Source organism: Paramormyrops kingsleyae, chromosome 11 (assembly GCF_048594095.1).
Source record: "Paramormyrops kingsleyae isolate MSU_618 chromosome 11, PKINGS_0.4, whole genome shotgun sequence".
Lineage (NCBI taxonomy): Eukaryota > Metazoa > Chordata > Actinopteri > Osteoglossiformes > Mormyridae > Paramormyrops > Paramormyrops kingsleyae.
In genome coordinates this window covers 24553271-24570201 of record NC_132807.1, presented here as the reverse complement: position 1 = coordinate 24570201, position 16931 = coordinate 24553271, and the positions used below count along the sequence as shown (strand labels likewise).

The window sequence follows — 16931 nt, the reverse complement described above, 5'->3', positions numbered from 1 at the left end:
AACAGCATCTCCCCCCAAGGGAGCGGAGGTGGGTGGACAGAGCTGGAGTGGAAGGACACATACACAGGACCTGATTCAAACAAATCGTTTTCTTAGTTATACAACAATCTTCATTAATTTCAACTGCCGCAACTTAGTTACGTTTATAATGATACGAAAACCCAATTTATTAAGAAGCTATTGAGGATACAACCTAAACAGGTGCTTAATAAATTGGGTTGACAGAACCCCCCCCCCAGCTTCTACCTCATATTCCTGGAAAAATAGCTGATAATATTCAATGGTTCAACAACGTACTTCAAACTGACACAAGCCAGTAAATTTCTGCACGCAAAGGCTTTATTTCACCGCAGTGATGGACAATGGTAATATGGTGATGGACAATGGTCCTCTCAGATGTTCAATCTTCCGACCTGATAGTAAGCGACAAAGTGACCATCAATGACCAGTGATCAGAGTTTTATAGGCCAATAATATTGTTTTACGCATTAATGATCACGTCATCACTTATTTCATCATAAAAACAATTAAATCACTACATGTATACTGTATTACCTACGAGTCCATACAACATATTCAGCAATTTTTTAGATATCTTCGAAATAATGAACTTTATATAAATAATCATTTTCCGTTTGTTGCAGTCTGAAGCTGCGATGGATATGTATCTGCAAGTAAAATAATAATATGTAATCTACATATTTTTCTCCATATTTGTCGCTTAATGACTATATGTGTAGCAAGTGATTTGTTACCATAAAATATTCATATAGTCAAGCATATTTTAGAAACGAATTAGATTAGATGGAAAATTAATCTGAATGATTTAATAGCGTTGTGATAGTAGGAAATGAAAGAGGATGTATTTCGTATAAATCGGCAAAATCTGCCAGGTTACACAGTTGTCTGTATAGAGCACAACTGCCGCGTTATGCTAAAACACCTGTCGCAGTTTCTGGTGTGAAAATTACGATTAAAAAGGTACCCTGGATAAACTATTCGAACTGTTGATCGATGTAAAACTGACCACAGGGACAAACGATGAACGAGGGGGGTCAGTGACGCCAAAGTTCACGCTTGTGCTGTACATTGTTGCACTGGGCAGTCAATTTCTTATCCAGTAACATCATTAAACAGGGAAATGAGACTTTTAGTCATTAGGTACAGTAGAGCGTAGTAAAACTGAGGCTGTTATAATGATACAGGGCTATAACCACTTTCAGTTGTAACACCAGATACTTACTTTTAGTTGTCCTTAAGTGTACGGGGGCGTCTAATTGGGCATTTCAATATTACCAGCGCATAGGGCAGGATTTGTACATTTTAAAATGCTAGCTGGACGGAAGGACAAAGGGAAACTCCCAACTTTCCAGCAAGGACATTAGGCGTAGGTTAGCATTTTAAGTATGTATTGAAAAAGAATAGCGCCCGTTTCTTCGCTGAAAAGGGAGGGACGAAATCTTTTAGTGATACGTTTATTCAGGTGAGCGAAGATTCCCGGAAAAAAAAAGCATCAAACGAGAAAGTCTGTGCAAACTCATTGGGATGCGTTTTCGCTGAAAGTCCCGATCGGCGCACATCTGCTCGTTTTGGAAGAGGAGACTTTCATGGCTTTTTCGAGGGGCACTCGGTAGGATGGACGTGGTTGATGAAACGGAAGCCTTGCGAAGATTTTTCGAAGGTAAGACTGAAAATCCGTGAATCGTATCTTATCTTTTGTAGCTATTATAATGGGTGTAATGTGTTGAAATGCACTTGAACCTAATGCGCTCTTTACCCGGAGAAAGGTGCCTTTAAGCAACTTTGTGGACTATAATAAAAATCGCATTTTCTCTTGCTGGGACCAGTAACATTTACCTGAAACGGCAAGTTCTTCCCTTAATCCAGAAACACACATCAAACTATTTGATTAACTTAAAATTGATCGTATTTGAAAATTGATTCAACAACCGGAAGATTTCGTTCAACAGGACTCTAAATACTATAAATAAATGGACAGATGGCCTGACAAGATCTAATAATTTAAATTTAATTCATCACACAACGTACATTTTGTGGCTGATGTGTCATACCAGTGGCTAGTTTGAGTTTGGTTGTACAATAATGTGCTCCGTGTTGTTTCTTATTGTTTGTTATATATATATATATATATATATAACAAATATATATGCCCAATTTTAGGGCATCACAGGCAGCAAAGTTCCCAGTGTTAGATGTTTATCAACAGAGGCCCGGTGCATTTATGAGAAAGGGAGGACTGGATAGGGTGGAATAGGTGGTGCTGAATCTGTGTACCTCAGAACTCAAATAAAGAAAATGAAGACAAAGCTTTTGCCAATAAAGAGTAAGTGCCGATAGATAATGGTTGGGGGACAAGAGGACAGTATCAACTTTTCAGGGGGGATAGTGATGGGGGGGGCAGTGTTGGGGGAGGTGGTGGTAGTTTGAGGGAGCCAGGAGAGTCCGAAGGGAGGAAGGGGAGCAGGGTGGGGGTGCGGAGGGGGGTGCCCGAAAAGAAAGATAAATGATGTGTTTTGTAATAAGTAAAGCAAGGCTGGAATGTCAGGGCGAAAGATCCAACCCAGCTGAGCTTCCCAACCCATCTCCATGCCACCACTTTGCCACAATATAAAAGCCTCCTTCTGATCCGAGATCCACTTTCATTTGTCCTTCACTTGATCTCAGCTCTATATGTGCTTGGGGAATTTTAAAAGGATCTGCCTTTTTAGATAGCTGAACAGCTTCATTACCATCCTCTCTCCAGTAATCTCCTCACCCCCAGCAGCTGTACTAGCTAACCTGCTATTGGCGTTTATTCCATTATCTGGCTAATCCTGGCCAGTCTGCCCTGCGCAACATGCTCAAGGATGTCAGACGATGTTTGTGTCCATAACAACCACAGAGTTTCAGTGGCTCTCACACCAAGTAAATGTGACTGATTGAGACCTGTAATCAGTCGTGCTTCTATAATGGGAAGTGAGATGTGGTTCAGTGATATCGGGCTTAGTACCTGTGATCAGATTGTGGCTGGTTCGAATCCTGGGTCTGGCAGACTCATTCGGCTGCTGGGCCCTTGACTAAGGCTCTTTACCCCCAGTTAAAGGGGGGGTGCTGCACACTGGCTGACCCTGTGCTGTGTGTCCTCTCACCTGTCTCGAGATTGGGTAAGCAAAAAGAGACTTTCCCCAGTGTGGGTCTCACACCTTGGGGGCGTTACTGTTCTGTTCCATTGCTGTCCACATGCTAGTTCAGTCCTTTGACATGCAGTCCTGCCTCTCTTTCATATAGCGCATTTACATTTTGTTCTAGTGCTATGTCTGGTTTGTAGTTACTGCTGAATTCATTTACAGTAGCTCCTGAGCCACCATAGCTGTGTAAATATTTATGCTCCACAGAAAATATTAATCATTACATTTTTAAGTAGCTAAAAGCACAGATATGGCTTCCATGCTCCCCGTCATTATAAGCAGCATCATTTACACCTAATAGTCATGTTAGATCGTGTGAAACAATATTTTAGTTTTGGTATTTAGTAGAAACTTATTAGGTACTGTAGACACTATAGAACTCTGCATTCAGGCAAATTACAGATAGGAATTGATTACTCTGTCCTGGAATAGACCTTGCTGACATTACCTTAGCTGTATGTGTATGAATTATGTTACCTTGAAATGAGCGTTTGTTGTGTTTTCGTCTGGGAATTAATTCTAGTTTGGCAGAACAGATGTCAAATCTCAGCTGGATAGGGTATTGCTGAGGAAATCATGTATAGAGAGAAGATCACACAGGCCGTCAGATTATTCAACTCCAACACTGTATAATGCTGCCAGTCTCTTTTCACTTTGTACTATATTCTCACTAAATACTGTCAGTAACATAGACTGCTGCACTTGTCATTTTATTATATTGACAGCCACCTCACAATGATGCTGCTAACTGGGTTTTCTCACTATTTTTACAAGATCTGTTTTATTTATTCCTGGCTTATTCCTGTGTGTATTTATCTTATTTATTTACTTGTTTACCTATCTCCCCATTCCCTTCTGCTTATTTATATTCTTGTGGGAAACAAGTCTTGTATGTGTGATGTTATGTGCGATTCTCTGAGCTTCACCACAAGCATTTCATAGTACGGATGAGTCGGCCGTACTCTGCATATGACAAATAAAGACTTTAACTTGACAAAATCAAGATAAACCATAGCTGAGGACAGAAAGATAACTAAAACATTGTGTTTTCTAATCATTCTTATGCAGTTTTTGTGGTTAATGTTTTATTGTGAAATTTTCTTGCATTGCTTAATGCAGGGGTGGCCAATCTTATCCGGTGTGTATGCGGGTTTTCGATGCAACTCCCTAATTATATTACTAATTAGAGGACTGATTTGCTGAAGAGTCCTCACACCTGGGTTTGAACAGCTGACCTACAGGTTATCCCAAAAACCTGCAAACACACCGGCCCTTTGCGGATAAGATTGGCCACCCCTGGCTTAATGTGTATGTAGCTGATGTAAAGGGGGGAGGGAATATGGACCTGTAAGGAGGAGAGACAGCATGTGGGGGTGATGTGCAGAGGGGATGACAGACAGTATGTGGAGATGATGTGCAGAGAGGAGGAGAGACGGCATGTGGAGATGATGTACAGAGAGGAGGACAGACAGCATGTGGAGATGATGTGCAGAGGGAAGGAGAGATGGCATGTGGAGATGATGTGCAGAGGGGAGGAGAGACAGTATGTGGAGATGATGTACAGAGAGGAGGACAGACAGCATGTGGAGATGATGTACAGAGGGGAGAAGAGACAGCATGTGGAGATGATGTGCAGAGGGAAGGAGAGACGTCATGTGGAGATGATGTGCAGAGGGGAGGAGAGACAGCATGTGGAAATGATGTACAGAGAGGAGCAGAGACAGCACTTGGAGATGATGTACAGAGAGGAGGACAGACAGTATGTGGAGATGATGTACGGAGGGGAGATGAGACAGCATGTGGAGATGATGTGCAAAGGGGAGGAGAGACGGCAGGTGGAGATGATGTGCAGAGGGGAGGAGAGACAGCATGTGGAGATGATGTGCAGAGGGGAGGAGAGATGACATGTGGAGATGATGTGCAGAGGGGAGGAGAGACAGCATGTGGAAATGATGTACAGAGAGGAGCAGAGACAGCCTGTGGAGATGATGTGCAAAGGGGAGGAGAGACGGCAGGTGGAGATGATGTTCAGAGGGGAGGAGAGACAGCATGTGGAGATGATGTGCAGAGGGGAGGAGAGACAGCATGTGGAAATGATGTACAGAGAGGAGCAGAGACAGCATGTGGAGATGATGTACAGAGAGGAGGACAGACAGCATGTGCAGATGATGTACAGAGGGGAGGAGAGACAGAATGTGGAGATGATGTGCAAAGGGGAGGAGAGACGGCAGGTGGAGATGATGTGCAGAGGGGAGGAGAGACAGCATGTGGAGATGATGTGCAGAGGGTTACACTCATTTACTCATATAAAAGCTATCAGCTACTATTCACATTTATATTAATCAAAATCTAATACTTGGCATGTGCCATTTTTTGTCCTCTTCCTCCATTACAGACCTGGATTGTTGCTCTTCCGGCATCTCATGCCCTGTATTCCCTGTACTGTTTACTTTATTTCTCCCTTGCTTGTCTTATCCTCCAACTTCATTACTGTATGCCATGTTCTAAGTTCTCTATTTCGTCTTCCAGCTGTAATGTGTTATATCACACTGCACTTTGTTTGTGACGGTGGTGTAGTCTGACATTGCCAGGGTGGATTATGAGACAGCCTCCTATGTTTATTGGCATCACATAGTATGTAGCTGTGGTTTTCCAAAAGTGTTGAGCAAAGGAACTCTTTGTGCCAAATGAACTGTTTAATCTTTGGAAACTGCTCACCCCCGGCCCTCACGCAGTTCATATTCTGTGCTAAAGGTTTTAAACTCACATTTCACCCTGACAAGCTTCTGTTCCCCTCTCTCTGTGTGAGATTGAACCAATTTTAATAAGCAAAATGTATTTTTTTTATATAAAAGAGGCCCTTGAAAGCAGCTACCTGATATGTATGTTGTGTCAGCTTCCTTACACGCGTACAGTATGTGCCTGTGAGGGTCCCGTCAGATGATGCCTTGTCATAACCGACTTGCTAAGTACGGTGGAAAAGCAGTAGTTTGAGGCTAACCTGCCAGCATCACGTTTATGGCACAAATTAGCATGTATGCTGAGGTCCTGTGTAGGTAGCACTGTCACGCCTCCAGGATTATGGGTGTAAGTATGTGAAGAGGGTTTCTGTGTTCTCTCTGTGTGTTTTATTCATGCGTCGAAAATAGAGAAAGCATGTTGTTCAGGTAAGTCTAAATTGCTCTTAGGGATTCAGTGTTATTGTCTGTTTGTGTCTCGTGATGGATTGCTGTCCTGTTCACGGTTTATTTTATGCTCTAAAAATGCTTCCTGGGATGTAATCACTGCTGGTGATTAAATAAACTGTTGCTCTAAATAAACTGTTGCTCATCCATCCATCTATCCATCCATCCCTCCATCATCTATACCTGCTTATCCCATGAAGGCTCCTGGGTGTTTGGAGCCTATCCAGGAAGCTATGGGCTTAACCCAGGGAACTGTCACTCATGATTAGTTAATACATTTTTTGAGAAACATTAATATAAAGTAGTGATATACAAATTAAGCAGCTGTAGAATTTTATGATTACTCTTCTTGCGATATTCACTACTTTGGAAAACAGATATGTAGTAGACAAAAAATATTTAGTATATATTTATTTAGTAATTTTCTCTACGCCTTAATAATTGGCATGGCTTTGTATGGTTTTGTAGCTAGATTTCACTTTCAGTCCTCATAAAATTCTGCTTTTCTAAAACTGTGATTCATTTCCTCTTTTGTTAAAACAGTACTGTAAGTGTTGTGCATTTATTAAAAATTCATCTTTCGGCTAATAATTAATGCACAAACTATTGTCAAAGGTGAAGATGGTTATAAATTCAAACTCTTGAGATCAAGTTAAAATCCATCCATCCATTCACTCACCCAGGGCTGGAAATTAAGCTCATCTGCTCACTCGAGGTGAGTAAATTCAGACTAAGGGTGAGTACAAAACACTGAACACTAGACCACTGGTGGCGACACCTCACCTGAGGGGGCACAAGTAACTTAGTAACTTAGTAAGTAATAGTTTATAACTACATTATTTATGCCCCTTTATGTAATGTGTTACCCCAACTGGCTGGTAAAACAATAAATATGTTGGTCTACATTTTTTACGGAACTATCCCAGTTGGCTAGTAGTTCCACCCCTGCATCCATCCATCCATCCATCCATCCACATTTTAATTACTTAGCCAGTATTGGGTCATGGGGAAGCCTGAAGTATATCCAGAGCAGCATAGAGCATAAGGCAGAGATACTCCCTGGACAGGATGCCAGTCCATCAAAGGACACGCACACTATGTGAGAAGTAGAGATACCAACTCACCAACTTTGTTTTTAGACTGTGGAAGGAAACCACCCGAACATGGGGAAAACATCTACAAAAATAAAACCGGCTGCTTGTTGAAAAATGTACATTTTATATCTCCCTATCACAGTGAGTGCACTTGGCTGGCCAACAAAATCAGTTACTACAAATGTAATCAAATACACTCTACCTATGCTGAGTGCCAGGATGAATGATGTCTGTGGTCATTCTGAAGGAAATACTCCACTGTGTCCTGTATTATTCAGTTCATGTCTATAAGCAGGTAGCCAACAAGAGGCAGGCTGATAAAATGGACTGATTGAAGTGTGCCACGCCTTTTGTCATGAAAACACAGTGTTACTAACAAATGAATTTAACTTCTAATCACTATAAGAACAAATAAGTCTGCTCATTAAGTCACTCTTTTGGCCAGCATCACTGATTCCAGCATGTTCTTTTGGCTGGACTGTCTAGAGATTCCATCAATGCAACACTTGCTTCCATTCCAGTGGTTTTCCAGGGAAAGGAGAGAACTGATAAAACAACCCCCCCCCCCCCCCATTCTTTAATGCAGATCAAAGTCAGCACTTGCGGTGCTAAGTAACAGTGTATGTTATTGAAGTTCAACAGCAAGTTTTTTTAGTGGACATGAGCAATTGTGATGCTGTGCTCATCTTGTGATGAGTGCTGGGGTTGAGTCTCTGTATTATAAGGCTGTAGTTGGCTGCTTGCTGGGGTTGAGTCTCTGTATTATAAGGCTGTAGTTGGCTGCTTGCTGGGCACTGATGTGTGTAAAATCTCATCACATTTTATGACCAAACTGATTATATACAATTGTAGATTTGTGACTCGGAACATCAGGTAATCAACAAGTCTTTGCCTGTCAGTGTGTCTGTAAAGCAAAACCAGGGTGACAGATTGCAACATGCAGTAACCAAATGTAACTTTCCCGACAAGGACTGGGAATTTAATAAGATCATATGTTTTAAGGTAGAAATAAGTTCGGAGCAGGATCTCAGGGAGTTTCAATCTGCCTGTTTTCTTGGGTTGGCATTATTTGGGAAATGGCAAGGAAAGACAAACTGTTTCTTGACAAAACTTGACCACAGTTCAGTTAAAGATAATTATACAGGCACAGATACACACGCACTGACCAACCCACACACACACTCTCCGTCACATCCACACACACACTCTCCGACACATCCACACACACACTCTCCACGCACACACTCTCCGACACATCCACGCACACACTCTCCACGCACACACTCTCCGACACATCCACACACACACTCTCCACACACACACTCTCCAACACATCCACGCACACACTCTCCACGCACACACTCTCCGACACATCCACGCACACACTCTCCAACACATCCACGCACACACTCTCCACGCACACACTCTCCACGCACACACTCTCCGAACACATCCATGCACACACTCTCCACGCACACACTCTCCGACACATCCATGCACACACTCTCCACGCACACACTCTCCGACACATCCATGCACACACTCTCCACGCACACACTCTCCGACACATCCACACACACCAACATGCGCCTCAGATTCCTGACATACCACAGCAGCCATTTAAACATCCAGTGGCGAATCCGAAGTCTGTCTTGTTCCAGGTCCCAGTCTGGGGCTCCATTAGTGTGATATTGTGCAGACTGGATGAGAGTGAAAGAGAGGAGACAAGCTGACTTAGGGTGCCAGGGTGTGTGTGTGGGGGGGGGGGATGCAGGACAGAGGCAAAGAAACACACACACACATATGCTTGTATTTATATCTTTGTGGGGACCGTCCATTTCTAGCGGCATAACACAAATCCTGACTCTGACAACCTTAACCCGTACCCAGCCCAAACTTTAACCACGAGTAACCACACAAAATACAAGACATTTGGCATTTTTAGCTTTTTGATTGCAGTCACAGATTTTGATAAAATTGAGTTTCCCATTGTGGGGATCAGAAAAATGTCCCCACAAGGTTTTCATTACATTGTAGAACATTTAGTCCCCACAATGTCAAATATACCTGTGCACAAAGATGTGCTCCCTCAGAAACAGTTTATTTCTAACTGTTGTCTGGACATGGTCAACACATCAGGTAAATATGAGAAGCAGCACACAGTATTAGTGGGCCTGACACTGGCAGGCCTAACTTCAGCCTGCTACAGCTGGGTCAGAGGTCCTCCACTGAACTGCAGCACGTGTTCCCATGGGATTATGACTCTGAGAACTTGATTGGGACCCAACACTCCCGGTGTGCAGGTAGGATTGGCCAATAGTGCATCGTTATACTGTAGCCACCGAATTCATTGACTGGAATGCATTGTGTTTGCTCAGCCAGGTGTGTGCAACCTCTGTACACTCTGTACGCCTTGTGAGTTCGCTGAAGGGCATGACGTACTGTGGGTGTTGGCAAAGCATGGTGCTTTATTTAGTGTGATGCGCTGCTGGTTTTATGTCAGAAGCAATTAAGCCTGCATCAGTTTTATTTGATACTCCTTTGTTTTATATCAGTCATATCAGAAGGAGGGAAATTTTAACTGCAACATATTTTAACACGCTTTGGGCAACCAAATAGCAGCAGAAAGGCCACCAATCACACATTGCCCATTATAGCATCATTTGAATGTTGAATAGCAGCATTTAATTGTAGTTGGCATTGAAGTTATTGCATCTTACTATTTTATCTTTTCTTGATCTGACATCAATGCCCAAGGCATTTACTTACCTAAACAAAACAGAACCGATCCCCGTCCCTTTTGCTGCATTGGCCAGTTTATCATTCAGCACATTCTGAACTTACTATGTAACAAAAACACTTTTAATTGGACCAAAATGGATATATGGAATGCTTGTATTGCGCAGTGTCAGGCTGCTGTTAGGGAGGCCGTTCTGAGGATACTTGTCAGGTAAACATCTTTCCCTCAGGGGGACAAGTGCATCATTAGCAGGAGGGTCCAGAAGACATAACCTCCTCAGCACACAAGGAGGAAATATGTACAATGTTAAAAAAAACCTGATAAATACTAAAAGCTGTGCATTAAACTAGGAGTAATAAACAAAATGTATACATAAATGAATACATTTTTGTTGTCTCCAAAGCAGCTCTAGACATTGGGTATTTTAAGAGTAAATAAACAATATTATGGAAGTTACTGTACGTTTATTTTAGGACAGATTCCCAGTGATGGGTAATAAGTACAGAAAGCCAGGAATAGCTATTTGACACATCCCAGCGGAGGGGGAAGGTAGCTATGAACAGAAAATAGCTGGGAAAATAGAGGTGTTTTCAGTCTCCTTGCTGATGCCACAATCCTTTTCCTCTCTGCTACCCCTGATTCATTTCCCATTGGCCGGTTTCTCCTTTTTCATGCCCTAGTTTGCGTATCCTTTGGCCCAGACCTGGCTCTCTGGTTTTTTTTTTTAATAATCCTTAGCCTGGTCCAGCAGTGTTCATGGTGCTGGTGCGAGATGAAAGTAGTGTGTTGTGGACTGGTACAGCCCTGTCTCATGATCACGGCATAATCCTCATTACAGCGCACACACATACACATTCACGGGCTTGAATACACTCCACTTTATTCTAAAGCAGAGAGCTAACTGGGGAGAAGATGTAAAAGACAGAAAGGGTTGATCATTTTATATATTTTGGTGAAGTTCAACATGCTGTGGTTACGAGCAGGTAAACTCAATGTCTGTTCCCATTTTTGTCTTCATTTCTGTGTCACTGTTTATATTATGTATCAGTAGAAATCTGTCTGTAAACGGGGTGTAACTATCTTTAGTCCTGTGTCCCTCTCTTTGGTTCTGTGTCTGTCTACTTTTCATATGTGAGTATTTATTGTAGCTGTACACCATATTGAAAATATGTCTCTGGGAAAAAACAGGACCATTTTAGTTAACTGAATATGCTCTGTGCACAGTACTGGATATTTGTGTGGTTAAGAGAGAATGTGAAATATGATGTCGTTGGGGAGAGTTGTGAGTGAAACGTATGTATATGTAATGTACAGGAGCGAGACAAGCATGGCGCTACAGAACAGTCAGGGTCTGTTTCTTAAATTATGAAATGGGTCATGTCTGGCTTCAAGCAAACTTTGTTAACTATGGGACTGACCCGTGCTGGAGCTAAGTTTGGTACTGGAGGACTGTTGGAGTAGCCGTTCGGACACTGCCTTGGTAGCCTCAAGGTCAAGGGCTTGATTCCTGATCTTTATTCTTTCAAACGAGTGCTTCGGAATAAGCTTTTTTGAGTGATTCTGCTGAGATAACCCGAAAGGTAGACGTGAGGTGTTTTTTTCTTGATATTATGCTCTGATGGGGTGATGTGGCAAGTTCTCGCAGCGCTGTGGTGACGAAGCATAATGTCTGTGTTTGCCGTGTCTTTGTGTGAATGCAAATATAGGAAGGTGTCTGTTTCTAACTCTGTGTGTCTGTGTGCCTGTGTGCACACACTGCGCTGTGTTTGCCATCTGATAACATGGCAGACTTTGCTCCACTGTAGTGTGGAAGCGGGAGAGCAGCATTAATCATTAACACAGGGACATGGACGCGAGGCCCATGAACACTTGAACACTCACTGATACACAAATTCCCCCACATGAAATTACATGCAATTTATTAAAATAGACCAAACAGCTAAACAACACACTTTCAGTATAAAAATCCTATAATAGCAGTGTGTGGAATGTCTTATATATAAAGTTGCTGTGAAAATACAGTCAGTAATGTTGTTGATTAGTTGGAAGAGAAGCTGTGAGTGAATGAGATGAATAGCTATGAAGTCCATCCTTGAAGGAACACAAAAGGCAATGTACTTATTGTGAATCGCTTTTAGTAAAAATATCTAATGTGTGGAATGAAAATGAACTCATACTCAGCTTAATGAGATTTTTTCATGAATTATATTTGTCTAATTAAATGGTTTGATACCCAATATAAGGTTTAGCTGAAATCAGATTAAAAGTGACCTGTAGGAAGCAGGAGGCTTATTAGGGTAAATAGATTCCATCTTCTATTTACTGGGGAATTAGTAGTAGGGAGTCGTAATTGCTCACTTGTTAATAAGGCAGAAGACCATTGTTTAAATTAACCTGCTCATATTGGAATTTCCAGAATAATGTTACAGTCTCTAGAATACAATAGATGTTTGGCGGCATGGTGAGTCAGTAGCTTTTGTTGTTATAATATACCTCCTTGATTCTCGGCCTCTGTGTCTGTGAGTGGCCTGGGGTGCTCTGACCCCCCCATGCAAAAGTTCAATCACATGTATGTTGAACAGCAGACTTACATCCTCACATATTCATGCCTGTGTGACTGTGATTGGCTAGAATTCATTCCAGGGTGTGTTGTGCCTTGCACTGTAAGCTGCCTAGGAACAGATTTGGACATCCTCAACCCTGGTTGAATCAAATCTGATCAATAAACATCACATTCTTGCAGAATTAATATTGGAATTCTAGCAAGATATTTGAACTAAAGAGTAGAAAGCGGAAGTAACCCAAACATGAGAGGCAGTGATGTGCAGCTTGTCTGAACACAGACACATTAAAGACTGTCACAGCTTTGTTGCTCTTTTTCTAAAGAGGATCTTAAAGGGGGCTTTATCCATCCATCCATCCATAATGGGTTTATCCAGTATAGAGTTAAGGAAACTTTACAGCCTACTCCAGGAAGCACAGGGCATGAGAAAGGGGACACACTGGGTGGCATGAGGCAATCAATTGTTATTATTGATATTGTTTTTAACAACAATTTCATATCAGCTATTCGGACCTATGTGTATAGTTCATACTGGTGTGATGTCATTAGTATGCGCACATACTTACGTTTCACAGTGACGTCAAAAATTACAAGCAGCCCTTTGGTAAAATTAGGAGAAATTTTAGCAGTGGAAATGGAAACTCATGAGCGTCCGCGTTGTCACTGTACATGACTGTATTAAATTTATATACTTTTTCTTTATCGTTTTGCGAAAGTAACAACATACAGTAGCAGAAAGTATGACGAAAAATCGGCATGCTTGCATGTTTATACAATAACTGATCCGTCAGTTCTGTATGATTTAAGTGTGCTGTATATAAGATCTTTAGTGACATTGTAAAAAACGTCGAAGAATTGCAACATACAGACATTATGGAAATATAGGCAAATAATCTCATTACTTTTAACCTGCTTAGAGCAAGAAAAATAAAAATATGTTTTTTTAATCAGTTTTTAACTGATTCTTTTTTGTATTTTTGTTATCTAGTAAATATTTGCTAAGTGAAAAATAAATGGGAATTCACAGTACAAATGTAAACATCACCATATTTCTGATTTAAGTAGGCTACATGTGTCAAGCGTAATTCGGTCACGCTCAGCGGAAAGTGGATATTTGAGAAATACTATAGCCAGCTAAATGCCTGTTACTTTGCATAAATAGCAATCAAACAAACAAAGTAAATATTTTTTCAGATATTATTAAACGATTGAATTGAAAATATTAAACTTAGCCATCACGCTAAAAAAAAAAAACTTTAACCAAAACGAAATAACTTTAAAAGCTGGAAGATCCAGAAAATGCGCTACACAATCGCATATTCATTGTCCCCACTTTCCATAAATTCAGAGTTGTACTGTCAGGTTTGTTATCTTGCCTAAATCCTGCGTTTATTCTTTTTCCAGTATAATACTATCAAATATGTCTTGCATATTTGGTGCAATAATGTGACACTGCCCAGTCTTTAGTAGTATCTTTCAGGAAATTTGCCCAAAAAGTCTCTCCATAAAACAAAATGCACCTTGCAGTAAACAGGCTTTAAATCCGTACGAAAATATGTAGTATTAATAGTATTAAGCTATTTTCGTCACTGATGTGTTCCTTTAACAGGTGAACCTGTACTTAGGAATCCTCTTAACATACATCCTTCGTGTTTATTGTCTTATTTTGCTTCTTTCATATCTAACTGTCAACTGTTATTAGTATTAACTTAATAAATAATTAACTTATTACTAGTCGTCATTGAATTATCATTGCAACAAAAAGTCATACAATGCTACAAATTACTTCCAGATACAATGCTACAAATTACTTCCAGGTTTCGTAGATTGTTATTGATTTTTTAAACCGGGAATACAGGCCTTCAGCAAACAGAAATTCTTGTTAGTCAAATAGTTAACAGTCTACATCAAAATATAATACAATGTACTTTATTGAGCCTATTTATTATAAAAAATTGAGGTAAGAAAGCTGACAAAGATTGTTTGCTGTCACTGCAGCTACGGTTAAACATTAAAGCGATGCTAGGACTTCAAAGCAGTAAAAACAATTTTGCATGAAATTACGCATATTCGCTCAAATTGAATCCATGCATATATTCGTATCATTATTTAGTTCTAAAATTAACAACGAATAAACCTGCGTGTCGGTGCTAGTGCGTTTAATATTATAAACTGTGAAACAATTCATGTGAGCGATAAATCACGTGGAAAAATTAATAAATCGCGTTTTTATCGGAAATATCAGGAGGCAAATTTAGTTATTAATTGTGGTGATTTCCCATTGTTTGTGTTTATTGATATTGATTTATTTAGGATCGTAATATAAAGGAAAATGGTAGGTAGCAAAATTTTGCTTTAATTATTCTGATTTTTATGCTTAACTTAAAATTTTGATGAAGTGGAGGGTGGGCAAAACCGACTGAAATCTTATTTTACTCATAGAGTTTGTATTGCGGCATAACTATAAGTAATATAGGCTACTCACCAAATAGTTTTCGATTACTTTAAAAATGTTGTGGTAAAACACTGAAAATATAAGATGTCGATCACCTTAATTATCACATAGGTGTAAATGCTTGCAAACAACATACGCCTACAAGATACCCACACTGTCCTATTTGTGATTTTTAATTGCGAACGCACGGTTATAGGAGCGAATGGTTGGATCGCATTCCGAATTCGTGAGGTCAAAATGTAATCTTTTTAAAACTGTGGTATGTGTAACTTGATTTATGGATATTTTCAATATGTGTAGTTAATTTGATTGTGTGTAACTTAAGAGTTCATGGGTTCAGTACCAGGTATCCCGCCGAACCACGTAATCAATTTTCAGCATTTATTACAACGACAGGCGAAAGATCTCTTTCGATTTATTTCTAATAAAAACTAAAATACGTATTACTTATACAATACATGTCTTAAGGTTTCTTAAGGATGTATCCCTACAGTGTATTGTATTTTTTTACTATTTAATATCAAGTAAGGGGTAATAGAACTAGTCAAAGAAAGTTTAAAAAGTTGCATAATGAATGATTTAAAAGTGATTTTAAGAAACATTTCCAAACAGCGTGGACTGAATCAGTGGGAATCAGATACTACACGTATGCATTTCTCTGTGTGCTTGTTCTGCGCTGGTACACTGCGTACACCCAGATGTGCTACTGTGTGTGTGTGTGTGTGTGTGTGCGTGTGTGTGGATGTGTGTGTCAGTGGCTCTGTGTGTGTGCGTGGGCGTGCATGTGTTTGTTTTACTTTGTCACATTCAAGACAAATCGGGCATTGAAAAGGTTGCCCACAACACTCTGACCCCTCACTGTCTCTCATAAGGGCAGTCTGTATCCAACTTGTGCTGACAATCAATGCACTGTGAGCTGGCCCACACAGCTGGACGGAGGGAGAGAGAGAGAGTGAGACAGAGACAGAAGAAAGGATTGGTTGTCCATCCTTATTTTGATCAGCAAAGCACCTTTCAGATGTGAACTTGAAATTGTACCCTCCTCTTTTATAGCACATTTATGACGCCTCTTATGATCTCAAAGAGAAGTATCATGACTTTAAGCAACATGTCATATCAGTCGATATCACCATAAACTGTCTTATGTCCATGTCTTAATATGTCATGTTTAAATGTCTTGCATATTTATATTCTGTTTATTGCTGTGACCAACGAGAAGGATATGACATATACATCATACAGCTGTAGATGACAATAACTCTGACTTTGACTTAATTTTTAAATTGACTCTATTATTAGGGTTTTTGGTTATATCGTACCAGCGTTCCTCATCTTTTACCTCTGCCACTCCTTGTCCCTCCCTCTCTCTCTCGTTCTTGCTCTCTCCTTCTTATCAGCCCTGGTAGCTCGTCTCAAGCATTCTACCCATTTGGGTGGAGGTAACATCTGGATCTTGTTAAAGAGTGACCATGCCTGGCCCCTAATTTTTCCTTCGCTAGATCTCTCACCCTAATGCATTCCTCCACGGCATCTTCTACAGGGCAGCCTATTCTACCATTGTTATGGATATGGATGGTTAGCGATTAATTTAATTATCCACTTGGGTACTGAATCTGAGTCAGATCTGCAAGTGGATCAATGGGAACAGACATAAAGCAACTACAAAGCTCTTAATCAGGACTCCAGAAAATGTAAGACTTAGCAGT

At 40.6% G+C, this 16931-nt stretch overlaps 1 protein-coding gene across 6 annotated transcripts in view; it reads left to right on the top strand.

Moving 5' to 3' along the window:
- Positions 1–1043: 1043 nt before the first annotated feature.
- Positions 1044–16931, top strand: part of myrf (myelin regulatory factor) — a 42546-nt gene continuing 26658 nt past the window's right edge. For 5 of the 6 annotated variants that reach the window (XM_072718294.1, XM_072718297.1, XM_072718296.1 and 2 more), the window contains exon 1: positions 1044–1681. In XM_072718294.1, the coding sequence (XP_072574395.1) occupies positions 1636–1681 (46 nt within the window). In that variant the 5' untranslated portion in view covers positions 1044–1635. Of the gene's footprint in view, positions 1682–10981; positions 11191–16931 lie in introns of those variants that run through there. The other variant, XM_072718295.1, reaches the window with a different exon arrangement.